General features: G+C 29.9%; 3 protein-coding genes across 9 annotated transcripts; 2 read left to right on the top strand and 1 right to left on the bottom strand.

Annotated features, from left to right (window-relative positions):
* The first annotated feature begins 1,752 nt into the window (after positions 1-1,752).
* Positions 1,753-10,102, top strand: LOC103486844 (probable ADP-ribosylation factor GTPase-activating protein AGD14). 2 transcript variants are annotated; one of them, XM_008444961.3, is made up of 12 exons: positions 1,753-2,275; positions 2,651-2,712; positions 3,480-3,567; positions 3,653-3,714; positions 3,801-3,897; positions 4,430-4,879; positions 5,615-6,337; positions 6,462-6,596; positions 6,691-6,777; positions 8,743-8,866; positions 9,268-9,313; positions 9,895-10,102. In XM_008444961.3, exons 1-12 carry the CDS (start codon positions 2,180-2,182, stop codon positions 9,947-9,949), a joined length of 2,025 nt encoding a protein of 674 aa, XP_008443183.2. In that variant the 5' UTR covers positions 1,753-2,179; the 3' UTR covers positions 9,950-10,102. The 2 variants fall into 2 exon arrangements, with proteins under 2 accessions (XP_008443183.2, XP_050939953.1); XM_051083996.1 differs by lacking the exons at positions 1,753-2,275; positions 2,651-2,712 and adding an exon at positions 3,181-3,222.
* Positions 10,103-14,553: 4,451 nt separating this feature from the next.
* Positions 14,554-16,475, top strand: LOC103486845 (transcription factor MYB60-like). The gene is made up of 3 exons (XM_008444963.3): positions 14,554-14,844; positions 14,984-15,113; positions 15,713-16,475. Exons 1-3 carry the CDS (start codon positions 14,712-14,714, stop codon positions 16,344-16,346), a joined length of 897 nt encoding a protein of 298 aa, XP_008443185.2. The 5' UTR covers positions 14,554-14,711; the 3' UTR covers positions 16,347-16,475.
* A 6,256-nt stretch (positions 16,476-22,731) lies between these two features.
* LOC103486846 (S-sulfo-L-cysteine synthase (O-acetyl-L-serine-dependent), chloroplastic) lies at positions 22,732-27,795 on the bottom strand. 6 transcript variants are annotated; one of them, XM_017044125.2, is made up of 12 exons: positions 27,517-27,666; positions 27,113-27,222; positions 26,590-26,656; positions 26,427-26,484; positions 25,950-26,213; positions 25,679-25,816; positions 25,234-25,285; positions 25,074-25,123; positions 24,553-24,612; positions 24,243-24,323; positions 23,369-23,460; positions 22,732-23,187 (listed from the first exon to the last, which is right to left on the bottom strand). In XM_017044125.2, the coding sequence occupies exons 2-11, from the start codon at positions 27,162-27,164 to the stop codon at positions 23,380-23,382; spliced, it is 903 nt and encodes a 300-aa protein (XP_016899614.2). In that variant the 5' UTR covers positions 27,165-27,222; positions 27,517-27,666; the 3' UTR covers positions 22,732-23,187; positions 23,369-23,379. The 6 variants fall into 6 exon arrangements, 3 of the variants coding, with proteins under 3 accessions (XP_016899614.2, XP_008443188.1, XP_008443187.1); XM_008444966.3 differs by lacking the exon at positions 26,590-26,656 and having other exon boundaries at positions 23,375-23,460; positions 27,517-27,795; XM_008444965.3 differs by lacking the exon at positions 26,590-26,656 and having other exon boundaries at positions 27,517-27,794.
* Positions 27,796-27,809: the final 14 nt, after the last annotated feature.

Raw genomic sequence — 27,809 nt, 5'->3', positions numbered from 1 at the left:
TTTTAACTTAGCTCATTCAAACTATGAACTCTCTTTTTTCCTACGTATTCAATTTTATGGTGATTATAACTTTTGAAAAAATTTATTTAAAACTTTTTTAACAAACTTTAAATTATGTTTTAATTTAATCTTGAACTTCGTTCTTTTATTACTATTTTAGAAGCGTAAAACTGCATTTAACAAACCATAAAGATTGAGTCGATCAAATAAATTGAAAAATTATACGAGCAACAAATTTCAATGCATCTATGGAGTCTCCCACATCTTCTCCTCTAAGTTGAAGCTAACTCGTCTTTGCACATTATAAATGTGTTCAACAAACATTACTATCTTTTTTAAACATAAAACAATATAGAGACAATTTTTTAGGAAGTCGATTGGGGTGATCTTTTTTTCTTATTATCTAAATGTCATAGAATGACAATAAATTGGTAGATGTCCTTGTTTTAGCAACAATCAATAATTTTTTTGTCGAATCTTCTTTTTTTAGAAAATAAACCGTTATATGTTTTATGGAATTGTAATTACTCCAAGATGGTTCTCTTTTCTAGATAAGAGTTGTCATACCTAACTTCAAAGTTTAGCTTTTGAAAAGGAAAATATATTTTCAAAATTTAGAGATAGAATTAGTCAAATAAAAAGTTCGTATAAACATAAGTGTACGAACCTTGATCCATAAGTATGTAAAAAATTTTATTTTTAAAATATGTCATAAATATGAGAAGCCTTAACCAAGAATGAGAAATTTATATCTCCAACTTAGGAAAAGGATAATTACATAATACTTATCTTCATGCAATTGAAAATATGTTCACATTAAAAAAAAAATTAAGCCTATTTGAAAAAAATTTAATCGTTTTTTTAATAACTAAAACAATAGTTCTAGGGTAAGTTTTTATGTTTTACTTTTCACTCTTTATTAATATATAAAAAGTTAAACCAAAGTTTGAAACCTAAAAAAAATACAATCTTATGTTTTCTATATATATATATATATGTATGTATGTATGTATGTATGTATGTATGTATGTATGTATGTATGTATGTATGTATGTATGTATGTATGTATGTATGTATGTATGTATGTATGTATGTATGTATGTATGTATGTATGTATGTAAAAATATGTATGTATGGATAAATATGTATGTATGTATAAATATGTATGTATACATACATATGCATATATGTATGTATTTATACACATGTATAATGTACGTATGTATTTATATACATGTATAATGTACGTATGTATGTATACACGTGTATGTATGTATTCAAAAAGTGGATACAAATTTTCTAAAACAGATTTATAGGTAAAAATGTAGGATTTATAAGCTTAATTTTTTAAATAAAATAAAATAATAATGAAGAAAATTGTAAAAAATAGAACATTAACAAAATATTGTATAGTTTGAATAAATTAAGTAAAGCTATGTAATTTAGCATTTTTTTTCTTTCTTTCTCTCTTTCAAGAATTTGAATTGAAATTCAAACATCTATTAACAAACACCAAAAGTCATAACTGAAATATAATAAGAAAAAAGGCAAAATAATTTAAAACATAAAACAATAAAATTAATAAAGAAATTATTATCAACTTAATTATTTTAAGATTTAATAAAATTCTTTTTCCACTTTGAAATTGACCTATTATCTCAAATTCTTTTTTTTATTTTTTAGTTTTTAATTTTGTCGATTTCATTGTCCATTGACTCAAAACATTTTTTTTTCTCAAAGTAAACATAACAAGAAAAATAAATAAACAACTAATTATTTCAACAATAAAATATTAAAAATGTATCATTCAAAAATTTGATTGATAACTGTAATTGTGAGCGTGTGATTCGGCGGACACATAAACCCAATCGTAAACTTCAAACGTCTAATTACTTTCAATTATTTTTCTCACAACTTTTGAAGAAAATCAATTTTAAAATTCGAATTCCACTATTCATTTTGATAATCAATCAATGCTGCAATCATCAATATCGACTTCCAGCTAACTGAAGTTGATTCTTCTTCGTTCTTGTGTTGATTTGAATAACTTCCGATGTTTTTTTTGTTTTCTTGAATTCTTCTTCTGCGCAACTGTTTCCCGTTGAGAATCTGTTCGATTTTTTTTCGTCTTCTACTGTTTGTTTGAAGAAACCCTAGATCTTTCTTCGCCTTTGTAGCAATGGGGAGTAGGAAGGAAGAGGAGCGGAACGAGAGGATAATTAGAGGCCTTATGAAGCTTCCACCAAATAGGAGATGTATTAACTGTAATGGCCTGGTAAATTGAAATTTTCGTCTCTTTTCTCTTTCTTGATGTTGTTGAAAATGATTTTTCATCCAATTTTTGTTCATTTCTGTCAACTCCAGTTTATCTTTCGCTTTCTTGAGTACGTTTTAGCTGGAAATTCTTCTGGTGGTGGCTTGTTTTCGCGGAAATTGACAATTATTATATGAACGAACTTGTTAATTTTGAATTTGAAAATGTATTGGATGCTTTGAGTTTACCTATTTAGGTTTATTCATCATACTGTTCCAGTGTTCTAAAGCTGGATGTTCTTTAGAGTTGCATTGTATCATTTCAGCGATTCGTTTCTTCTTCGTTTCGTTATATTATATCTTGTTTCTGACCTTTTTCGGACATTTTGATTTACAGGGCCCTCAGTATGTTTGTACAAACTTTTGGACTTTTGTTTGTATGACTTGCAGTGGAATACAGTGAGTATCTCCTTTTCTTTAACAATGTTTGAGTACGTGATGAATAGGTTTTCTTTTCTTTTTTCAGCATGCCTTTGCCTGCGAATATGGAGCTTTAGTATGAGTACACGTTGTAATGATTGAAATTATATATATTGACGTTTTGATAACTTTTTGGTCATCAATCATTATAGTTGGTTGGGAAATTAAAAGTGTTTCCTATTCTGTTATTTTATGTTTAACTTCGGATGCACACATATGTTCATATGTGCATTAGGTTAACATTTATTTTCACGTGCATATATTCAGCTGATTCGTTCTTGCTATAATAATTTATTGCCTTTTAAATGCTTTTTTTCATTGTTGTATTTGAGGCTGTTAATGATTTAAGAGTTTTAGTTCATCTATTTGCTGTTTTCTGAACTCTCTGGAATCAAGGGAGTGATGGACCTCTTTTTTTTTTTTTTTTTAACTTTTGATGTTGACAAGGTTGAAAGTTGTCTTCACATCACAATGGAAATGATATAGGTGGTATGTCATATAAACATTTCATATAAGTATTACTCTATTATTGTGCCCGAAAGAATGAGTGACATTCTTGTTTCTGATTAAGTATGTTATCATAATTGAATTCTTTAGTTTTCTTAATGTTTTGAACTATCTTATCGAGTATGTTAGCAAAAGTTATTTGAATAAACATTTGAATCTTGTAGAGTAAGATGATTATTTTTATTAGTCCTGTATGTCATTTTCTTCAAACTTTTATTTTCTACCTTGATTGTGTAAAGTCGCGAGTTTACTCATCGAGTTAAGTCAGTATCGATGGCGAAGTTTACTTTCCAAGAAGTTGAAGCACTTCAAAATGGTGGGAACCAGGTAACTAAAATATGTTGTTTTCCTTTTCTTGCACGGATGTTCTTTCCCTTTATTTATTATTATTATTATTTAAATATCTTTCTAGCGAGCAAGGGAAATCTATTTAAAGGATTGGGACTTCCAAAGACAGCGATTGCCAGTTAACAGGTACAATAATTTTTCATTTGTTCCTAAGATCGTGAACTTTTGATTTTAGACTAAAGAGCTTACATGTTATATGGTCCATCTTGCAGCAATGTCGAGAAAATTCGGGAATTTATAAAGAATGTATATGTTGATAGAAAATATGCTGGTGGAAGAACATCCGAGAAACCTCCTAGAGACATGCAGGTACTTTCATGATCCAATGCTGTCAGATTTTTTGTGTACTCTACCGATAAGTGATAATTATGGATGTGTGTTTTTTTATTTTTTTGGTGGAAGAGAGGTTGATCGGTCTGGAGGTTTTCTTCGGGATAATGTAAGGTTTAATACTCCCTTATGGGCGGTGGCCTAACTCCTAAGGCATTTTGTGATTATCAGTTATGTGTTATTCTTTTGGTCTGGAACTGGAAGGGCTTTTGATACGTTCGGTTTCTCTCATGTGGGCTTTTTGTTTATTTATTTATTTATTTTTATTTTTCTTAATGAAACTCTGGTTTCTTATTAAAAAAAAACTGGTGCAAGAGGGAAACTAAAATGATTAACAATGCAGGAAGTTTTTTCTGTAATGCACTTGAATTACTTGTGGGAACTCTTTTCTTTAATTTTCTTTTTCATGGTATTAGGGATTCAGGATTTCTTTTTGCACAGCCCGCGTACATGTGCCCTGAATTAGTCACGTTCTTCTTAGCTCATTTTAATTTTCAGTTTTCTCTTGCAGAGTCTAAGAATCCATGAAGATGAGACCAGACGAGCCAGTTCTTATCATTCTTACTCCCAAAGTCCACCTTATGATTATCAATATGAAGATAGGAAATATGGAAAACAAGCTGCTTCACTTACCAGGAAACCTGGTTCAGATAGAGGTCGATACGAGGGGAAAGTGTCTGGTTCAGTCTTTAGTCCTGGCCGCTTAAGTGACCAAACATATGATGACAGGTTTGCTAATGAGGGATATGCCTCGAGGGTTTCAGACTTTTCAGTCTCTAGTGGAGGTGACCCTTTCAGATCTGGTGCTCATTCACCAAATTTTCAGAAGGACTCCGGATTTAGTAGTCCACCTTTTCCTTGTGCTAGAGATATGCTTAATGATGATACAAGACATCAAATAAGTAGCATGTCCGCTGAGGCAAATGGCCATAGGGATGCATATGGAATCTCACGGCCACAGGTATTTTTAAAATTTACCTTTTTGAGAAATTTTAAGTAGGTGTCTTATGCTGGCTTTCGTGATAATGATACATCTTTGCAACATTTTTTTTTTCCAGCATCAAATTAGACATTTGGCATATAAGGTGAGGTATCCACAATGTGATGTAGAATAGAAATGTTTAGTTTATGCAACTTATTGATCAAGTTTAGAAAGATGCGCAAGTGAAATCTTTTATCCATCTTAGTTAAAAAACCCCTTCGATATCTATTTCAATTTTTATCATTGCGGCTTGAAGCTGGGATAGCATTGGATGCCCCAAAAGAGATGCTCAAATATGTCTTTGCTTTCATGATGTTTATAGTAGATGCATCATTGAGCTTCATTGAGTTTTGAGGCAAGAAGAAGGTGCCTCAAATGTTCCTAAAGGAATTAATTTCCCTGCGTGCCAAAGTAAAAGGTTATTCTTTTTAACTTTAAGACAATAAAGTAAAGAGTGACATTGACAAGAGAAGATGACTAGGAGTAAACAAGGAATATTGAATGTCTTGTGATTCAGAACTGGTGCTTCTGTTGAGTTATGATTTACTTCAATATCTTGAAGTGATTTAATGCTTCTCTTTGATGATGATTATTATTATTACTACTACTATGATTATTACTTGCATTACTACTATCTCTGTTTTAATTTTATGTCCATGTTGTTGACTGTCAAATGATTCTGACGTCTCTCAATTTTATTTTTATTTTTCCTAGAGAACGATGTCTTCCGGCAGCTTTGGTTCAATTGACAGCAACTCTACGTCTCTGAAGTCATATAATTCAGCTGGCGTAACGGATGGTGTGTTGGAACCCGAGACAATTGCACACAACAATCTAGATAAGATGCCTACTTCTCAGCAGTCATCTGTTCCTGGAGTTTCCATTAGTTTAAGTTTTTTTGAAGAACCATTTGCACCAAAACCCGTCTCCGCTGTAACTTCATCTGTTGACTTGTTCCAGTCACAGGCATCATTGCCTGCTCCACCAGTGGATTTGTTTCAGTTGTCATCTGCATCACCATCTTTTTGTGAAAATCAACCTCAACAACGGTCACCACCACCTCAATCCCTGCAATTTTTTCCTGAGACTAATCCACAGCATCCTGCAACATTGGATAAAATGCCATTAGAGTCGGCAGTCCCCAAAAATGAAGGATGGGCCACATTTGATTCACCTCAGACAACATCATCTGTTCATAGTTCCGTTAATGTTAATGCTGTCAAGAATCCCTCCAATGAAAGTGCTTTCGGAAAGCTTGTTCCTCCTTCTAATGAAGGTGCGTTGGGAAAGTTCGATCCTTTTGTATCTTCTAGTGCTGTTGTCCAGTGGCCGTCCACTCCAAATTACAGTGCTTATGATCCATCTTTATTAGCAAGTAGTCAATGGCATACTAATTTGCCTAATGCTCAAGTTCCAGCTGAAGTGATGAGCACTGATGTAAGCAGAATTTTCTTGAATCTTGACAAGAATACTCCTGATGTACTAGGTTCATGATGCATTTTATGTTTAATATTATGCTGTAAATGGAAAGAAACTCAATCTTGTATCTCTTGTTGATCAGGCGTCTTGGAATGCATTTGAAGATGCCATCACAGATCTCTCCCTACAGGGTGGTAAGCAAAATACCGAGCTTCAAGTTCCAGTTCAAGAGTTCCTGCCTTCTTCCGATGGACATTTGTTTTTTGGAGTTACAGAGGTATATAAAACCATTGTACCATGCTAAATATGTCTGCATATGTTCTCTTTCATGAGTTTATGATTCAATTTTATAACTCAAATGTTCTTTGCAGGGAGAGAGAGGTACACAGATGACCAGTGGTAAATCGACAAACCCATTTGACCTTCCATATGATCCAGATATGGAGCAAACAAATATGGTATGATTTTTTTCTGATATCATGGATCCATATAATATTGGACTGAGGATTAAGAAGACGAACTCTTAAAGAAAATACTCTCTGTATTATTGGCTTGTATGAAGTTTTAACCATGTTAACATCCTCTTTAATATAGGTAAAGCCTACTTATACTCTTGAACATAAGATGTTATCACTTGAAGAAAATAATAAGTTTCCATTGTTGATACACCTATAATAAATATAACAGTTATGATGTTAGAAATAGATGTAAAGGTTGTCAAGCTGATTGGCCTATAGTAACTCATTCTGGTTGCATTGCTCTTCTTAGGAGAAATAGATGTTGGACTCATTTGCACATATTGAGCCTTTCTCAAAAATGTCATCAATATCTTCAACCAGATTTATTCCACTAGCGACTTTATGTTCCAATCTTCATGGAGTCTGTTATATGCAAAAATGTGTCGGGTATTCTGTATTAGCAGATTAATTCAATCAGTGATGATGAATTAATATCTTTTTGGCGAACTTTTCTCCACCTTCTGAATTTGTGCCCCTTATTATTTCTCTTGGTTGTCTCTAGAAAGAAACCCGAAAAACTTATTTTTCTTATTTCTGCAACGTAGGAGTTATTTAGGGCCCGTTTGGTAACGTTCTTGTTTCCTGTTTCTTGTTTCTGTTTCCATTTTTTAAGAAACAGAAGTGTTTGATAACGTTCCTTGTTTCTCGTTCTCAAAAAAAGTAGAAACGTTTCTCATTTTAGAAAGAATTATTGGGAACAAAAAAAAATAGTTTCTTCTGTTCCGTTTCTCAATTGCTTTTATTGGTTTCCTTTTTCTCAATTTATTTCTATTTGTTTCCTTTTCCTTTTTCTCAATTATTTTTTTTCCTTTCATTTTTCTCAATTATTTTTATTTGCTTTTTTCTAATTTCTCAATTATTTTTATTTCTTTTATTTTCATTTTTCTCAATTATTTTTATTTCTTTTATTTTCCTTTTTCTCAATTATTTTTATTGGTTCATTTTTCTTTTTTCAATTATTTTTATTGGTTTCCTTTTCCTTTTATCTCCATCGTCTTCTCCAAATAATCATCCTCTTCCTCTTTTACTCATCGTTTTTCTTTGCACATTGTCTTCCTCTTCACCTCTCACCGTCTTTCTCGACAACCCGAACTCTTTCTCTTCGTCGGATCCATAGTTTTTGCCTGATTGTTCCTCTTCGTCGGATCCATAGTTTTCATCTTTCTCTTTGTGCAAATCTGGATTTTCGTTGTGAGTTTTTCTCTAAAGCATCATAGGTTAAGAGTTAAAGGTTAAATTTTGTTTTGTTTCTTTCAATTCTGAATATTGAAGACATAATAACTTACTTTAAAATTAATATTAAATTCTAGATGTCACGAAATAACAATGAGATTGTAGAAATTGATTGATTAAAAAGAGAAATTGCCTGAGTAAGAGATGATATTGCCAATCAAATTTGGTAACATTTGAAGGATAAATATAATTTTATGTTTATGTTATTATTTTTATTCGTTCATTGATACTTCTTCGTATTAAATGAATAAACTTTTGATAATTTTATTTGTTATGTTTGATGGATAGACCTATATTTTTGTTTAATGTTTAATTGAAGTAGATGTGAAAAATAAAAAATAAATCTAGAAGAAAATCAATAAACAAGAAACAGTTATCGAACACTTTTTTGTTTCTGTTTCTTTTTTTTTTTCAAGAAACAAAAAATAGAAACAGTTATCAAACGCATTACTGTTTCTTGTTCTAAAAAAAGAAGAAACAGGAAACAGGGAACAAGGAACAAGAAACAAGAAACAGAGAATAGAAACGTTACCAAACGGGCCCTTAACTGTTCACTTCATAATTCTGGATGCTTTTCCTTGTTATTTAATCTATGCATAGTCGATAAACATCTTTGGTTTGAGACATGGATGATCTAATCACAGTAATTCTCTACTTTTTTGCATTTTGTAGTTTTTAGACATGAGCTCTTTGCAGTCTGCTCTCCCTAATGCACAATTGCCATCCTCCTTAGTTGGTGGTTCTCAACCATGGTTTTCTCAAAATCCAGCACCATTTATTCCAACTGCAGCACAAGGTAAGCAGCTCCTTCGCTCCCCCAAGAAAAACTATTCTATAAAATTAAGCTTGTTATCTTATCCAAAAAAAAAGGTTGTTTTCTATTATTTGTTTTATTTGTGTATTTTCCATGCTTTTGAGTTTATTTATGTTTATGATCCTCCTAGGATTTAGAAAATTCGAGACTCTTCAATTCTTAATCTGTATTACTCTCTAATAAAACTATTCTCCTACTACCCTATAGACGTAGCTAACACACAATTGATGAGCCACATAAACCTCTGCATCATTTCTCTACTTTTACGTTTTCGTGTGTTCTTTATTTGTTGATTTCATAATATATACTTTTGTGGAAAAACTTGTTAAATCTCAAAAAATTTACGTTGTTTCCTACCTTCTTATTCTTGTTTTTAATTACAGGTGGCTTATCACTCATGGCTGGGCAAGCACCGGGCTCTCAAATATCGTAAGTTCTGCTAAGTGTTATAATCACTATCATTTTACTGTTTCTCAAGAAAAATGTTCATATGCCGAAAGAACTTATTCATCCCAAATTCCGATCATGTGAAAAGTTGTTGGCTGGCTGAAAACCGATTTGAACTCGGGATATATTCTATAGGTTAACAAAGTGGTTTGTTAAAAACTACTATGGTAAAAAGCGATACCAAACTCACCCTAAGTGATTTCCCTTTAAGCACTTAATTTCCGGCAACACTTTTGGTCATTCTTACGGATATATTATTTGAATTTCTGAGTTGTGTTTTTATATGGTTTTTTGTGAAGCGCTTGACTCGTCTTTTGTCATTGTTTGTTACAACTTGTCAATGTGTTAAATTAACAAACACCAGTGATCGTATTGTACTCTGCTGTCACTTTGTTCTTTTGTTTAATTTAATAATTAATCATATCTATATCATCAAGAAGGTTCCTTATTCATGTGCCTACAGTATTTGGAATTGCTACAAGAGAATAGATGCTCGATAATCGTGTTGTTTGATAACGAATTTCGTTTTAACCATCAGTTACTTGTTTGTTTGTCCATTTTAGGAACATTACTCCACCGGAATCTGTTGCTTCGATCGGAGGAAATCCTTTTGCTTAAGGATTACGGTTATTTCATTTTCAATATATAGATGTAGTATTTTCAATTTCCCTTAGTATAGATGGTTTTCCATGCACAATTATTATCCATTAGTTTTATGTAAGAACTTCAAATTATCATTATCATTATTATTATTATTTTCTGTTGATGCAATCTGTCTTTTTCGTTGAAATTATGCTGCAATTTTTTTTGTCATCTGTAATGACGGATTTAGCATAGGTCCGGAGAACGTAAGCTTTCTTTCAACTTTATGCTATTTATTTTACATACATATAAAAAAAACCAAAATAATATCACTTCTAGAAATTATTTTACATACATATAAAAAAAACCAAAATAATATCACTTCTAGAAATTAGTCTTATGATAAAACTATCTCATTTATAAATTACTAATTGCATTTATAAATGAACAAATTAAAAAATGTCTTCTAGACTAAGTTGTTTTGTAATGTCTGTATTTTAGAATTTTAGATTTTTTTTTTAAATACAACTATATCAATATGGTTTCATAATTTATAGTGAAAATATTAATAATTAACAAAATATTTGTGCAAAATTAATGACAAAACAATTTGTATAAACTAAGCTATTTTTTTTTAAAAAAATAAAGATCAAATTCGAATCTCAAACGTTAAAATATTTCAAAAATAGAGGCTAAAAGATTATCCAACTCATCACAAATAAATAAATAAAAAGAATAATTTGTCATGTTAAGATCAAAATCTAAATTCAAAAGTAAAGCAATTTTTAGATTTATATAAATAAACTAATTTTCTTAAAATAATAAAATTTATTACTGTTATTATTTTTTGATTATTACTTAGTGGAACACATCAACTTTGATTGTGGGACAAATTTGATTGTAGATAAGTTTGACATTTGTTCTTTTGTAGATATTCAATAATGGAATGTACGATAAGATAAAGTGCTAAAAGAAGTCAATGTTTGTAAGTTACAAACTTACTCTATTGAATTATTAGTTGCCTTTTATTACCCATGAGCTCTTTTTCTTCATTTATATTTGTATATATATACTATTCATTTTCCTCTGCATTAAATCATTCTACATCTTAAAATTAAAATTTTCTTTTTCTTTTTTACATTTTCTGTGTTATAAATTTCTTTTTTTTATGTACTATTTTTCATATATATGCTAGTTAATTTAGACAAAGGGACAAAATTGTCTTGAAAAGCTTAACGAAACATTAAATCAATCAAAATATGATAGCTAGAGCCTAAAACAAACGTGTAAGATCCAAGAGAAGTTTCAAGGAAAGAGGACGATATCTGAGCCTATTCTGATAGAACTTGGCTTCGGCCCAGCCGAACCTTTGTTAAATTAGTTTTCCGATTGTGAAAGAGGAAGTGTCGGAGCCTGTTGAGGACTGAGCCAAGTGAATTAACTAAAAAACTATTTCATTTGCACCACCTTAACCATGAAAGAGGAAGGAATGGGTAGGACTCCATTAATCAATCCAAACATTTTCCCACTTAATCCAAAACCCTAGAAAGCTTCTTATTGATTTGCCACACCAAGGATACAAGCACTTATAGGTAGACCGTGAAGGATCCTTGAAAGATGAGTTAAATGGTAGATTGTTTTAGCTTAATACTTCTTCCTTTCATTCATCACTAACCTAAGCATTGAATTATGTGTAATCTCACTCTTTTTTATAAGATTCTCGTTTTCTCTGTAAAATCTTATCAAGGTAAGTGACTTTAGCATCACACCAGTACTAAATCTTATTAATTTGTAGGAAAATTTAAATTAAATTCAGTTAATTTCTTTTCAATATTACAAAAATTCATCGTGGATACTAAATTTAAGTACCAATATATTGTGTATGCTTAGAAAAATAGCATTAACATGATAGCCAGATGTATATAGCAGAGAACTAGAGAGTAGGTAAAGTAATAGAAAAGAGAAGAGGAAAGTGAGGGGATGGAGGTGAATAGTTAAAGCTGATTCACACTTGTACATGTGAAATTAGGGTTTTGAGTTTAAAAGCATTGATTAAGGAAGCAGAAAGGTTTCATGATACACTTTTAATGGCGGTACACATTAGTCCAACAAAACAGCTGGCTTTTGCCCTAGGCAAGGCCTCTCTTTTTTATGCGCATTCATTAATATCCTTTTTCTTCCCTCAAAAGCAAATGAACTTTTCCAAATATGTATTCATATTAGATTTTTCTTCTATAATAATTTTATGAATATATATTGAATAAGAATTCAATTCAATGTCTATAATAATGTTAGGAGGCTTAAAATAAAGGAGTTTTTCTTAATATAAACCTTAATTTTGATTTAGGATGAGAAGAACAAAAAAAAAAGTTGTGTAAATCAAATTATAGTTTTGAATTCATTAACGTTTTTATTATTTAGAAGCGAATTACTTAAAACTTTTGAACCACAAGAACAATAATAAGATAAAAGAGAATGAAGCAAAGTTACAAATGTTCAAGAAATGATTTTTCTTCGATTTTTTAAAAAAAAAGTGTACAAAGTTCTTTTAAAACGCTTTTTGAAGAGTTGGACAATACTTTTTTTTATGACAATAAAATGCTCGTGAATCGTCATCTTTCAATTTTTTCTGCTCTTATTTGAATGTAGGGAAAAAAAATATTTTTGTAAATCATATAGAGCTAAATGATTGCTATAATAGATAAAATTGTGATGACGCCTTTCTGACTTGTGATGGTATTGTGGCTCTCTTGAAATCTCTGACTCTACACCAACATTATATTTGCTTTCTTTTGACTTCATCTTTCACTAACCCAACTAAATAAAGTGGGTTGTGGAAATTGGTTCATATAATAATCGAGTGAACCTAAACTCTGTCAAGCAAGACCAAATGAGCTTGGGTTAAATCAGCAGTGAGATATTGAGCTAGGAGTGATTAAATTAGATAGAGTCAATTAGTAACGATATATCAAATTAAAGTTATATGAAATAAGTTAGTGATTAATCAAATGGGGGCAAATAAGTCACAATAGAGTTGGATTGCAATGACTCACTCACTAAGTGAGAGTATAAGTCACTTTTACACTCCAACACTCAAAATAGACCCAATAAATTAGGATGAAGATGAAGAGTATCCAATTATATACCTAGCTAGACATCTCATTCAATTACATTTCTTAAAATGAGATAACCATACCTTACATTACATTTTGGTAGCATTATTGCAAACAACTATATCACATATAGTTAATGAGGTTTAGTTAATTATTAGTCCATGCTACCGACAACCTAAACAATTACCAATTTTTCTTTCTCTATACATAAACAAAGCAAAAAGAGACAAATTAAAGTTAAACTCGTGTATTCTACGTACCAACACAAAACTAATTTAGAAGTTACAACAACGAAAATCTATTATTGAAAATGTGATGATATAAATTCAAAACAAAGTTGATTGATGGGGCATATATAGAGAAGTAATTGGCCTCAACTTTTTTTTTTTTTTTTTACTTTGGATATCATGTAAAAGAGAGATCCCATATGATCCTTAAACCCTACTTTTTGGAGACAAAAACAAAAACAATAAAATAGCCCTAGCTGTCTCATCTGCTGCCACGTGACATTAAAAAATAATATAAACAATTAATTAAAACTATTAATTTTCGAGTGACCGTAAAAATGGTAAAATCGATGAATATTTATAAATTATAACAAAATTCAGATTGTGTCGATGATAGACATCAATATACATTGTTTCTATTGGTTTCTGTGTCTCTATATTATTCATAAATTTTAAAATTTTGTTACATTTTATAAATATTTTAGCTTATTTTATGTCTGATTTTAAAAACCCTAATTTCTTTCTGACTCTCGGTGGGAACTTAATTAAAGTGCAGACTGAATTCGCATATGACTTTTTGCCTTTCGGTTGATTTAAATATCTCACACAAATAATGTAAAATCATTAAACTGAGGGATAATTATTTTATTTTAATTTTATAAATTTTCAAAAAGTAAAAAATAAAAAATAGAAACTATGAGTTTAGACTCTAATTTTTTTTAAAAAAATGTTTTTTTAGTATTAATTTATTTTTTTTATTATTTTAAATAATTTAGTTATATAACATTATAAAGAGTAAATAAATTATCTTTTAAACCTATCCTATAAATAGTGAATTAAATAGGTGTATCAAAAAAAATATATACATTTTGAAATCATCTTTTTCTTCAAATTCAAATTACAGATAATAAAAGACAATTCTTTTCGATAAGGAAATAAAAAATATGTTATATTTCCCTTATCTCGAAAAATACTTAGATACAACTTGAACTGTATTTTTAATTATTTCATATAAGTGCAACTTGTACTACATCAATGTATAATTACTCTTCTTCTATCTCATGCATCTATTAGACTTACATCCTAAGCTATACATTTATTTTCGTACATCCAATCTTAATGACCCCACACATAGGAAAAAAAATCAAAATCATTTAAAAAAAATAAAGTAACAAGATTTTACCATATAAGAAACTCTAATATTTTGAGATACATAAAGATCATAAATACAAGTAAATACTTTCTTTACATTATTGAGAGGGGTATATATATATATATATATATACATAAGATATATATTTAAGCATTTCACATGTTGATGACCTCTCTCTCTTTCTCTCCATCATCACCATCATTGTTGTTGTTGTTGTTGTTCCATTGAAGAAGTGAAGAATTAGGCAATATATATATATATATACAAAGAAAATATATATAATTTTAAAGGGAGAGATCAAGAAAATGGGAAGGCCTCCATGTTGTGAGAAAGTAGGGATAAAGAAAGGGCCATGGACTCCTGAAGAAGATATCATTCTTGTTTCTTACATTCAACAACATGGCCCTGGCAATTGGAGATCAGTTCCTACTAACACAGGTACGTAATTTCATTCATTCATCATCATATTTAATTACTTCTTTTGTGTATATATATATATATATATATCCTTAATTTCTTCTTAATTTGATCATATGATCAATTAATTAATGATTAATTTTTATTATTTATCCTTTAGGATTGTTGCGTTGTAGCAAAAGTTGTAGACTTAGATGGACGAATTATCTTAGGCCAGGAATTAAAAGAGGCAATTTCACTCCTCATGAAGAAGGAATGATCATTCATCTTCAAGCTTTATTGGGTAACAAGTATAATTTTCTTCTTTATTTCTCTTTTTCTATCTCTATTCATTAAATTTTTCTATATATATAATATACACACGTAATACCTTCGAATCTTTTGAGATTATTTATTTATACTTTTGTGTCGGTGGGTATTTTAACATTTTTCTTTAAAGTTAAAGGTTCAAACAATTCTAATCAAGTCTAAGTAGGGTTTAGAAATTTTGGCCCAAGTATTAAATTGAAATATATATTAAGAGATTTGATTTTTTTACTTAATTCAAATAGAAAAGTATTTAAAATTTTGAATTTGGTAAATTAAAATGTTTGGATTAAAAGAAACGGAAGTTTTTGTTTCTCAAAACGTGTAAGGATTGAAAGAATTAAGGTTGAACTAATTAAAAAAAAAAAAAAAAAAAATTTATTTTTGAGTGGTAATTAAATGATTTGATATTTTTCAAAATAAGTTATTTTCAATATTCAACATTCAAGAGGTTTGAATTCGAGTTTGATTACATATATAAATTTGAGTTTGGTTAAAAAATCAAGTTGAGATTTTGAAATAATTGATATTATGTAAAGTTTTTGGTTATGTTAATGGAAATTTTGATAATTGAAATGGTCAGATGGGCAGCGATAGCATCGTACCTTCCTCAAAGAACAGATAATGATATCAAAAATTATTGGAACACTCACTTGAAAAAGAAGCTTAAAAAATTGAATTCCGCCGCCGTCGACCCCCCGGAGCCGCCTGAATCCGCCCCCTCTCGCTTTCAATCCAATGATAAAGTTCCGGCTGCCGATTCACCGTCGTCGCTCGCCGGAAACAGAGCCGCCACCACTTACGCCTCAAGCGCCGAGAACATTTCCCGGCTTCTTCAAGCTTGGATGAGATCTTCACCGGAAGAATCTCGACGGAAAATCGGCGGTGAGAATTCTATAGCCCCCGCCACGCAGCAGCAGCAGCAGCAGCAGCAGCCGAAGGCAGAGCCAGACGGCAGGGAGTTGGTTTCCGGTGAAGAATTTGATTCGATTTTATCGTTCGAGAATTTGAAGAGTGTGAATTCGTGGGGGAAATCGAGTTTGGGTTATAGGGGTAAAGAGGAAGTTAATGTTGGAGAGAAACAGAGATCAGAGAACGATGAGGCTACTGCGGCGAATGCGACGGCGCCGCCGCTATCGTTTCTTGAGAAGTGGCTGTTTGAAGAAGGCGCCGCCGGGCAAGTGGAAGAGATGATGGAGTTATCGCCGGTGTTCTAGCCAAAAAAGAAAAAAAGAGAAAAAAAAAAGAAAGAAAATTAAAATTGTAATTTTTATTTTTGTTTGTTTGCAGTTGTAATAATCCAAAAGAACAATTATTTGAGAAGAACAAGAATTACCATTTCAACATCTTTAGGAGTGAAAAAAAAAAAATTACATCTATATTTTTTATCAATTTTTTTCCATCACAATGTACATAATTCGAACTATGAATCACTCTTTATCTACCACTAGCTTTTATTATTGGTTAAAAACTTAAAAAAAAAACTATTTTTTTCAATTTATGAGAGAAGAAGGTGTTTCATATTGTAGTTCTAAAACTATAGCACAATATTTATGTTCATACAAGATGTTTTTTTAACAACTTCAATTTCCCAAAATATTATTATTTTTTATTTGCCCTTGAATTGACAATTTCAAAGTATTATTTAAAAATTTGTAACGTGTAGAATAAATCTTTATTTTGTCACTATTTATTAAAAATAAATAAATAAATATAAAATAAATTGTTAAAATAAATAAAATGAAATGAGGAATATTAATTTATATATTTTATTTACGAATATATATTATCTTTGAACATAGGATAGCATTGTGCAATTTCAACCATATAATATCTCGAAGTGTCATATCAAACTTTTCGGTGATGTCATGTCAATTTTTTATTCCAATTTAATAGGATAATTAATATTCAATGCTTTTTCTTTTTTCTTTTTTCTTTTAAAAGATAGGACTTTCGTCTAAAAATAAAGTAAATAATAAAATAGAAGTATGACTATGAGGGCTAAAAAAAACTATAGCAATATTTGAGTATATTTCAAAATACACCTATTTTTATAAATCACATTTTTATCACACATATGAATAATATATTAAAATATTTCAAAAAAAAAAAAGGTAACAATATTTTGTCATATTACAAATTAAGATTGAATAATTTGATACAAAAACATTAAAAGAAAGGGTAAGAATAATCTTATGTATAATAATTAAGTGTATTGTAATATGTTTTAGAAAATTGCAAATATAAATTTTTTTTATTAGTGATAGATTTTTATCATTGATAGATCAATATTTATAACATGGTATGTTAGTGATAAACTTTGACGTATTTTGTTATATTTGTAATTTTTTTAAAATGTCGTTATACATGTTATTATTTTGAATCTAATTGTTATATTTATAACTATCCTGAAAAGAAACTCAAATGAGAAAAAAAAATTTAATGAGCATGCCACCGATAATATTATTATCGTCTAAACATGCTTAACTGCATGGTTGAAAAGGTTTTGGAGAATAATAAAAAAAACCATTAACTATTTATATTTTATGGCAAAAAGAAAATAACACGACGTCATTTGATTTTTCGAACGAAGTGTATATATTGACCACTTTATCCTTTTTGACATATTTTTAAATTTTTTAATTACTTTTTTTATTTGTTATTACTAATTATTGGCACTTGAACATGAAATACACACAAATTGGATTTAAGTCATTGTTTGATGGCATAACTCACAACATAGAATACATAGAAATGATGAAAGCGATTGACTGAATTTGGAAGAACAAATAAAACAGTAAGGAAAAGTGAGAATTTGAAAAGATAGAAATTGACAAATTGAAATTTGTTAACTTTACCTAAAAATAAAATAGGGTTTGTAATAAACTAAAAAATCATAGTTTAACTCATGATTAACAATTAAAGAATTAAAAAAAAAATTCTTTATCTTATATTTTAAATGTTAAGAAAATCATATATTGCTTGGAACGAAAAAAAAAATAGATTTTATCTTCTTTTTTTTTTTTTTTTGCAAATTTTGAGTTTATTTATTAATTTATTTTTAGGGTTGTTTTTAACTTAAGATAGCAAAATATCATCATTTATCTATAACAGATCAATATAGATTACTATCAAGTAGACATGAATATTAGTTTATCTTTGTTTATCACTAATAATTTGTGATATTTTGCTATATTTGTAAAAAAATTTAAAAGTTTTGTCATTTAAAATAGTTTTTTTTATTTTTATTTTCATATTTAGATTTGGAAATTTTGTCGGTTGAACTTTCTATGATATATTCATGAATTTTTTGAATGTGTCCTAAACTTTAATTTTGAATAAAGGTAGTCGTCGACTGTCGTTATAAAACCTTAAAATATTGCTAATAAATATATATAAGTTTAGGAAAATTTAGATCTAATATCTCAAGTCTAACCGAAGTTCATTTGAGTCTATCTCATATCCATATATTTTGTTATATCTACGTTAATATTGTACTTAAGAAGAAAAATGTTTTTTTCTTTCTTTTTTTTTTTGAGAAAAAGAGAGACATATTTTTTTGTGTGTATAAATGCATCTTTTATGTGGATATTTAATGTAATATATTGATGAAATGGTGGGTGCTTTCACACCATTAATGAATTGTTTTTTTAAAGGAAGTTAATATAATGAATAAAGTTAACATCATGTCATTGATTGTTCTCAACTAAAAATGAGGTGTAACAATAAATGAACTTCCCATAGCTCTAAGATTAAAATTAAAAAAATAAAAAATAAAAACCCCATCAACATTGCTTTGTTTAAATTAAATGGTCCATACCATATGCCTTTGTTCACATCTACTACTCTTTCTTCAATCCTATATCTTCTCTTCTCTTAATGCCTTCCTTCCCACTGCTTACACATATATACACACATTTCCAAACCATAGATTATTACATCTTTTATTTCTTTTTTTCTTCTTAATTCATGCATTTAATTTTAAATTCAATTTAAGACCTATATACATGGGTTACGTATTAAATTTTGATGTTCGTCGTTCGTTAGAATGATATGACTTATTATACATGTATTGCGAGTCGTGAAATATATACCATTATAAAAATATTCACTTTTGGGGAACAAATATAATAAGAACACTTATTTGTTTTTTTCTTTGGGTTCATTCCTTTTAATTTCTTTAAAAAATAATAATTTCTTAAATGATGGAGTGATACGTCACTAAAAATTTAATAACTTTTTGTAATTGTTTAGAGATTGTTTGAGATGTTAAGCTATGAAATTTGTAGTTCATATGTTTGTGTTTGAGATGCAGAGTTGGCCTTTGTTGAACTTTTTACCTAAATAATCTACTTTCTCTTTTTGCGACGGTGTTTTTTAAAATATGTTTATTAAAAAATTCCGCCTTTTTTTTAGTAGTTTAATCAATTATTGATTTTGTACAAAAACATAGATGACTTATTTTATCTACTTTGTACTCTATATATATACTTCTTCTACCGTTGCGCAAAATAAAACTAACCCTAATTAATGTGTGTACCTGTTATATTGTACATAATACAATATCAAATTAAATACTATCCGTAGTAAGAAATACACTTTTTTTTTTTTGGGTAGAATCACCCCATAAACAAAATCCATCTTCAACTTGAGATGAGATGGGGTTATTGTAATGAATAGTCAAATAATTTTAGCTAGGATCCAAAGACGATATTGAGGGTATTATGAAACAGGGAGAATTCGAAGATCTAATTTTTCGATTAGTGAAATATGTTTAAACTACTTGATCTAGATCAAATTGAGATATTCAATATGTTTATTTATTTCCTTGCTTTTTTTTTTTATTATTTGTAGAGTAGAGATTTGAAACTCTAACCTTTGATGCATATTTTATCATAATTGAACTATGTTTAGCTTCATAGATTTATTAAATACGAATATTCGTGAAAATAATTAACTTTCCTTTAATAGTCGCCAAAACAAGTCCATTAATCAAATTATCCTGATAATCAACTTTCTTTACTACGTTGGCCTTTAATAGAGAGGCAAATGATATCGTGGTGTTAGATATGGATTATTTAAGCTTTCTTTTCCATGATTGTTTAGTTATAGAAACACTTTTAGTTTTCAAAAAACTTCAAAAACTACTCTTAGAGCTTTCAAAATTTTAACAGCTTATAAACTAAAATTTTAAGACTAAAAATCAAATGTTTAAGAAACAAGAGACCAATAAGTAAGAGAATAGTAAAAAAAAAAAAAAGAAGAAGAAAAGTCCATTAATCTTTTAATTAATTAACTCTACCTGCTCACTAATTATTACAAATCTACATGTAAAATCTTAATTAATACTATGTTAAACAACTGGAAATCCTGCCCACCTACTTGTCATCAATATGGGGCTAATGAACATTAAATTACTTTAATTTGATTAATAGGTCCTCATGTTAGGGATTTTAATCTCATAAATTCATAATAACCCAATCCCCTACACAAATGTGAATATATGAATTTCAAGGTTTTGAGAACTATTACAGACAATTATATTATGTGTTCATGTCGTAGTCATAAACCATAAGTAGGAGGTAAGACAAATATATATACTGACGTTTTTCTCCCAACAAATCAATTATAATTGGAGTAAGACAAATATATATACTGATGTTTTTTCCCCAACAATAATTAATCTTTTTATCTATTGGAATATGCTCAAATCGACATGTAAATGTTGATAAACTTCGAGAGGAAAAAAAATTGTGATAACCATGTAATAGAACGATAAAATGTATGATTGGTTGAAAAACACTTAGTGTCTTTTCAAAAATAATTAAAAACAAACAAACTATTTACCCTTCATACGAAAAACAACTAAAAGATAAAAATCATTCACTTCTTTATACAAAACGTAAATATTTTGTATGAGTAAAATAAGTACAAGTAAAATGAAATAAAACTTTGTACTAAAATTAGAGGTAAGGAGAGGTTGATTGTATTTATCGGCATAAAATGTGAATAATATATTTATAAAAGTATATGATAAATATACACGTGAAGCTTTGTTATTTTGCTCAACGCAGGAAAAGGGTAGAAAAATGAATCACATGAAAGCATTTTCTTTTCAAACTTTTAGCCAATATTGGTGGAGACAGAAATTCAAACATGAAAGACTTTTTCAAAATAACTTTAAAATTTAAACATCTTTTTAATTTTTAAAAAATTATATATAAAAAAAAAAAAAAAAAGTTTTAAGGAGAGTTGTTTCAAACCGAAAATAATAAAAACATTGCTCAAGAATCTATCATAGATATTGTTTTATTAATATTTATCAATAATCTCTACTGATATCTATTAGTATCTAATTTTAAAATTTTGTTATATATTATAATTATTTTAGTTCATTCTACTGTATTTAAGAATCATGAAATTTTTCTTAAAGCTAATAATTAAAAAAGAAATTATTTCCTTTTCGTGATAAGAAATTACAGAAATCCATACACATTGATTTTGACATTTTTAATAATGAATTGGGTATCAATTAATTACTAATTAGAGAGATGGGTGAGCTTCATCTACGATAAGTTTTTGGCATCGACTGAAAATTACGTGAATAAATATCTTAAATCATTAATTGTGTAGTTAAATATGGTTGCTTAATTCTTTTTAAAAAGTACCATTACTTCGTTAAAATTTGACCCTATGATTCAATATTAAAAGTAAATGAAAGGTTTTACTTCTAGAACATCAGAAGTATATCAATTTTGATGAGTAAAGCTCCATTTAATAAAAGTTAAATCTTATTTTAATCTCTAACCATTTATTAATCTAACTTTTACTTTTTGAACTTTCGCTTCTTTAATAAATATATTTCGATCTTTGTTATGCTTAAACCTTAGTTGAACCAAATAACATAACAAAGACATGCAAAATGCTCTACCAAGGGGTTGTCATGCCTACCCCAAGGCCCAAACATAAAAGATACTTAGAAAACATTGAAGCAAGAAAATATCTAAGACTATAATCAATATTTACTACAATAAATATTTTTTTAAAAATCTCTAAATAGCTACCGTAAAATATTATTATAAATCCTCTTCCTCTGGATTTGTTACCGTACTTACTATTTCCTCTAGTTTTTTATTATTTTACATTTATTTACTACAATATTTACTATTTCCTTCTCAAACTAAAACAATTTACATCTCAAACACGTAATATTATAACTTAAACTAAAATATACATCACAAATACAAACTATTATATGACCCAAGATTATAATAACTCACTCATGATCCAAAACGTCTTTAAAATAATAGCTTCTTGCCTCTAGACTCAATCACATAAAAACTATTGTTCCTTATCAAATAATTTGGGAACCCAGCAAATTTTTGTAATTTTTAAATCCTCAGAAGTCCCAAGTTTCCATTCCCTATCCAAAGGGAAAATTGTGTAAAGTCCACTATCGTGGGGTTGCTAAACAATGCCTATAAAACTTCTAAGGTCAGTGTGGAGACTGGAGAGCGGGAGAAATCTATTAGCAAATGACACTTTCACCCATGAGAATGACTAACGTCTTCGATAAATGTATGATTAATATTTTCTAATGGATACTGGAGCAAGGAACAGAAATAACATTGGGTGTTGTTTAATTGTAATTCTACAATGATGCAAAGGACTAACAAGTTGAAATTGATGTTTTTTCCGTCGTGGATCCTAAAAACTCCTTCGATCAAGACAAGGAGTGGACTTCAACTCCATACCCTCAATTACTCTAATTGAGCCACACATGTCCTTGATAAGATTATCGATAAGAACGGCAGAACTTAAAACATAATGGCTCGATAATTAAAAGTGCCTACTCTATACTTCTATTGACACTTTCTGAGATATGGATTGTTGTTCTATTCTAGTTCATAATATTACACCATTTTTCTTCGCATTTTAAGCCCTTATTCCACCTTACCTTTTTTTACTTCGAAATAATGGCTGCTTATCTAATATTAGATGCAATTACGCCTGATGTACAACTCTATTTTCTGATACTCGTGCCTTGAAAAATTGTACCTGCAAAACAAAAAAGAGGGAGGCTTCGGTAGGAGGCTTCGGTAGGTATAACATTGAACATTGAGAAATAACACTTGTTTGTTTAAAACAGTCTGCAGTGTGAAACATCATCAAGCTACATTATCTTTATCGATTTTAACGTATGAGTCGTCGTTGATGTATAACAAAAATGGGCAGTTACCTCTACCTCATCTACATTCTCTGAGCTTCTTCATATATAGAACGAAAAAGTACCGACGTTAAGTATCTCTCACCATAACTTGGAAAAATAACCTACAAGCATGAATACAATCATAGTAAGTAGAGTGAATATTTTGATCAAACATGTTCAGTTTTCTTGCCCTTTTGAAAGCTAACATTGCACAGTCCTTTTCTTTTTCTTTTTTCAAAAGATTGTCTTTAGGAGTTGGATACATGAGGTTCCATTCAAAAAATATTTGGGATTTGATTTTTATTTTTAAAAATTAAACTTATAAATACTACTTCCACGTATAAGCTTTTTCTTTTCCTTTTTTTTGGTAATCCACTTTCCACCCATGTTTTCAAAAATCAAGTCAAAAGCTTGTGTTCAGAAACTAAAAGGAACGTTCTCAAAAGCTTGTGTTTGTTTTTAAAATTTGACTTAGAATTCAAATGCTACTTTAAAAAATGTGAAACCATAATATGGAATATAACAGAAATGAAAACAGGCGCACATTCTAAAAACAGAAAAGTAAAAATAAGGTTGTTACCAAGCAATGCTTAAATTTGCAATAATTCCCCACTAAAAGTTGAAATTTTGGAAGAAAAACAATAACAATAATCAGTGAAAGGAATAACGAGTGCAAACATTGAGAAGATTGAAAATTGGAAGTTGTAAAGTTGATCATGGAAAAGAACAGAAGGTTGCAGAAGAAGCCAGAAAAAGAAACAGAAATAAAAAAATAGAAGAGAGACAGGGAAAAGATGATAATAAATTTTCCAAATAAAATAAAATAAAATACATGATTTCCAATGGAGAAACAATAGACAGCAACACACGTCACTTTCCAACGGAGAAAATGGAATGAACATACCACAATAAGTCTCCCCGCGTTTTCAGGCCTCCTTGCCAAACTTATCGCTGCCACTGCAGCAGCTCCTGATGAAATGCCAACCTACCAAGAGGAGAAAATATTTTAATTACTAAAAGTCTAAACACTTTCACCCGATACCCAATCTCAACGGAAACTATCGAAACAAAGAGACCACCAGATCTCAAGGGAAATATGAAGGAACCACATGAACTTCAAAATTTCACACGAGATATTGATGGAGAAATGGATACAAGTAGAAACACATGGAACTTTGCCACTCAAAATAACATTTCATAACATAAATAATTACCAGTAGGCCTTCCTCCAATGCTAATCTCCTGGCCATTTCTATAGCTTCATCATTGGTTACCTACATTTATCTCATTAGCAAGTTACTTACGAGCAGTTGATAACTGGTTGTGGCCACCATAAATAAATAAATTGCAAATTACAATATTACAGGTATTAAATTAACAGTTCAAAATATTTCAGGTATAAGTATGGTCTTCTAGAATAATGAATAATAATATTCAAAATCTGAACCAAATAACATATATAGATTACACAAATAATGCTAGTATAAAACCCATCCGCACGACTACGATGACCAACCGCATAGATATGTAACACGTCGAAAGAAAAGAAAAAGGATGAGGGAAATCCACCACATGGAATACAATTGATATATTAAGTATCGATTTGGAACATATATAAGTCATCTTAAATTATTCAATTCTATAGTAAACTAACGAAAAAAAATTATAAACATAAAATGAATATTCCACTATTGGCATAGCATATTACCTCTTACCTTCAAAAGGAAGTAATTACCTTGATCACCTCATCAAGCAACTTGACATCCAGAATAGGGGGCACATAACCTGTGCCAATCGTCAATAATGTTAATGCCTGAGTGATCAACAATTAAACCTTATTTGAACCAAAAACTCGTTTTCCAAGTATATACAAAGATAACTACAATGCAACTCACCGGCATTTTCACCAGAGATTATACTTCTTTCTGCAGGTTCTACACCAACTATCTAAGTTAATAAAACACTTAGTCAGAACATTAAACACGAAGACTAGTAAATTAAGAACTTGAATTTATGCTTAGACTTGACTAATATACTAAGAACTTGAATATTCAAGAGGAAATCTATGAATTCAGCTCCTTTTTGGTTGAACTAGAATCAATTAAGTTGAATGATATTGAAAATTCGAGAGGCTAGAAAATTAATCCTTTGAGAACTAGTAAAATTTTTAAGAATTTTGTTATTAAGTTAGTTGGCCACTTCGCTCATCCATTTTTTTTCCTTTTTCCCCAATATTTTTTCCAATTTTTGTTCAGTGCATAACTCCATGACTACTAGTCGTTTACTTTACTATTCTTTAATAAATAATTTACCAAGGAAAACAATTCTGATAGTCCAAACCTGAATTGTTTCTTTTCTCATATTTAGGTATCGACCAGTGCCTGTAATGGTACCACCAGTTCCAATTCCAGCAACTAATATGTCAACACTACCCATGGTATCCTCCCATATCTCAGGTCCTGTTGTTTCAAAATGGACCTGTAATCCATGCATACATTATATGATCTCATCATCACTTGCAATGTGATTGTATAAAATGGAGGAAATAATGAAGATTGCATGCTGCATATAGCATGTGTTGACAACTAAATAAAAAGGAAACAGAAATAACCTTCGTATTAGCACTATTATCAAACTGTTGAAGCATGTAGGCATTAGGAGTACTAATTAGAATTTCTTCAGCTTTGGCAATAGCCCCTTGTAGGCCTTTCTCTGGGTCTGTCAAAACAATTTCTGCACCAAAAGCACGTAGTAGGACCCTCCTTTCAACATTTATGGATGCAGGCATGGTGGCTACAAGTTTGTACCCTTTTGCTGCAGCAACGAAAGCTATGCCAAGTCCCGTATTCCCAGTTGTTGGTTCAACTAATATGGTCTACTCATTACAAGAATGTATCAAGGTCGTGCATTTTATTTTCAAAATCAAAACAAATACTTCCTAGACAAAGTAAATAATATTAAAGATGGTTGGATAAAACATCTCAAGCCGAGTGGTCACGTTCTTAATGGTAGAAATAAGATATGCTCCAACTTAATAAATTTTACTCCTGAATTTTAAACAACAAAACTTTTTCCAAGTACAATTTACCTTATCTGGAGAAATTGCACCACTCTCCTCGGCACTGGATATCATACTGTAACCAATCCTGAGAAGGCAATAAGGTAATAGACATTAACTGACTGGTTACTAGTAATATTTAATATATCTACGCCTCTCACTAAGATGAAAAGAAATATGTTGAAAAGGATACATAATATAATCCCTAGTTCTGTAGTAGATCTCCAACACATTTTGAAGGTAGCCAATGTAGCCAAAATCTGAATTCAAATTAATTTTGAAAAGCATTTAGTATACAATTGACTTGAATGTAAATCAATGTAAAAATTAAAATTAGGCTGAAAGTAGGAAGTTAGAAACCGAGACTGCAAATATCAGTCACCATTACAAAATGCCCCGTAAAGATGGCTCAAAGCCCAAGTTTTGTAATCTCTTTCAAATCTTCTATTGTATTAGTAATTGGCTTGTAGTTTGTTGATTGTTCCTCACTTCCTTTATAAACAGAAGCTTTGAGCTTTCATTTTAGAGAATTTCGGAATTACTTTAATCCTAACTAAGTTTCTTGAAGAGTAGATAAGCTACATAAATTGTTTGATGTTTCAATAATAACTTTCCTAGATACCACTCAGAATATAGCTGCAAACCAGCGCAAGAATTCTAACGAATAGAGTACATAGATGAAATAAACAACCGACCTTTACCAAGTAAAAGCGTACCTGTCTTTGACACTTCGACATGGTTGCATTGATTCGAGTTTTGCAGCAACATTTCCCACACAACCTTCTGTTACTTTGTTGAGATATACCATGGGTGTTCTTCCAATCAACTAATTACAATCAACAAAGCCATCCAAATCAATAAATTTTCACCTTAAAACCATTAATTTTTTTAAATTAAACTTGAATACATCCAACATCTCATTTTCCTTTCAAAAGAAATACATACAACATCTCAATAAACTAATTCCCATTTTGCACTTTCTTATCCTCTCTTCAATCTAGCGATAACAACCCCCAAAAGTCCTCGTCCTTATCCCTTACCAACGAACAAACGGTTAAAACCTACACCATACTTGTCGTAATTCGACTAACAAAATAAACCACAAAGAGTGAGCAAGAACCTGAGTCACATCATCGGCAATGTTGACGGTGTCGAGGCCTTCCCATGTCGTTTTGGCGGAGGCAGCTTTCGCGAGCACTGGTCTCTGTGCTACAGCAGAGAAGCTCTGAAACACAAGATTGATTGGCGCCGCCACTGACTGACACTTTGGGGAGAAAGCAAAGGGAAGAGGAAATGGAAGCGAAGGAAATGGCGATAGAAAGGAAGAAACCGCCATTGCTAATGGCGGTAAGGTTTTTGAGGGGTTTAAGTATTAGCAAAGCTCAATTTTAGTATGGATAGATATATCCATCA

Source organism: Cucumis melo, chromosome 4 (assembly GCF_025177605.1).
Source record: "Cucumis melo cultivar AY chromosome 4, USDA_Cmelo_AY_1.0, whole genome shotgun sequence".
Lineage (NCBI taxonomy): Eukaryota > Viridiplantae > Streptophyta > Magnoliopsida > Cucurbitales > Cucurbitaceae > Cucumis > Cucumis melo.
Note: the sequence above shows the minus strand (reverse complement) of the source record. Positions and strands in the feature narration are given on the sequence as shown.

Coding starts and splice junctions, on each gene's coding strand:
- LOC103486846 (XM_008444966.3), bottom strand. CDS start 27,732: ATGGCGGTTTCTTCCTTTCTATCGCCATTTCCTTCGCTTCCATTTCCT. Junction 26,214..26,426: donor GTGCAATTTCTCCAGATAAG/GTAAATTGTACT, acceptor TGTAATGAGTAG/ACCATATTAGTTGAACCAAC. Junction 25,124..25,233: donor AATCTCTGGTGAAAATGCCG/GTGAGTTGCATT, acceptor CGATTGGCACAG/GTTATGTGCCCCCTATTCTG.
- LOC103486845 (XM_008444963.3), top strand. CDS start 14,712: ATGGGAAGGCCTCCATGTTGTGAGAAAGTAGGGATAAAGAAAGGGCCA. Junction 14,845..14,983: donor ATCAGTTCCTACTAACACAG/GTACGTAATTTC, acceptor TTTATCCTTTAG/GATTGTTGCGTTGTAGCAAA. Junction 15,114..15,712: donor CAAGCTTTATTGGGTAACAA/GTATAATTTTCT, acceptor TGAAATGGTCAG/ATGGGCAGCGATAGCATCGT.
- LOC103486844 (XM_008444961.3), top strand. CDS start 2,180: ATGGGGAGTAGGAAGGAAGAGGAGCGGAACGAGAGGATAATTAGAGGC. Junction 6,778..8,742: donor ATATGGAGCAAACAAATATG/GTATGATTTTTT, acceptor TGCATTTTGTAG/TTTTTAGACATGAGCTCTTT. Junction 9,314..9,894: donor GCACCGGGCTCTCAAATATC/GTAAGTTCTGCT, acceptor TGTCCATTTTAG/GAACATTACTCCACCGGAAT.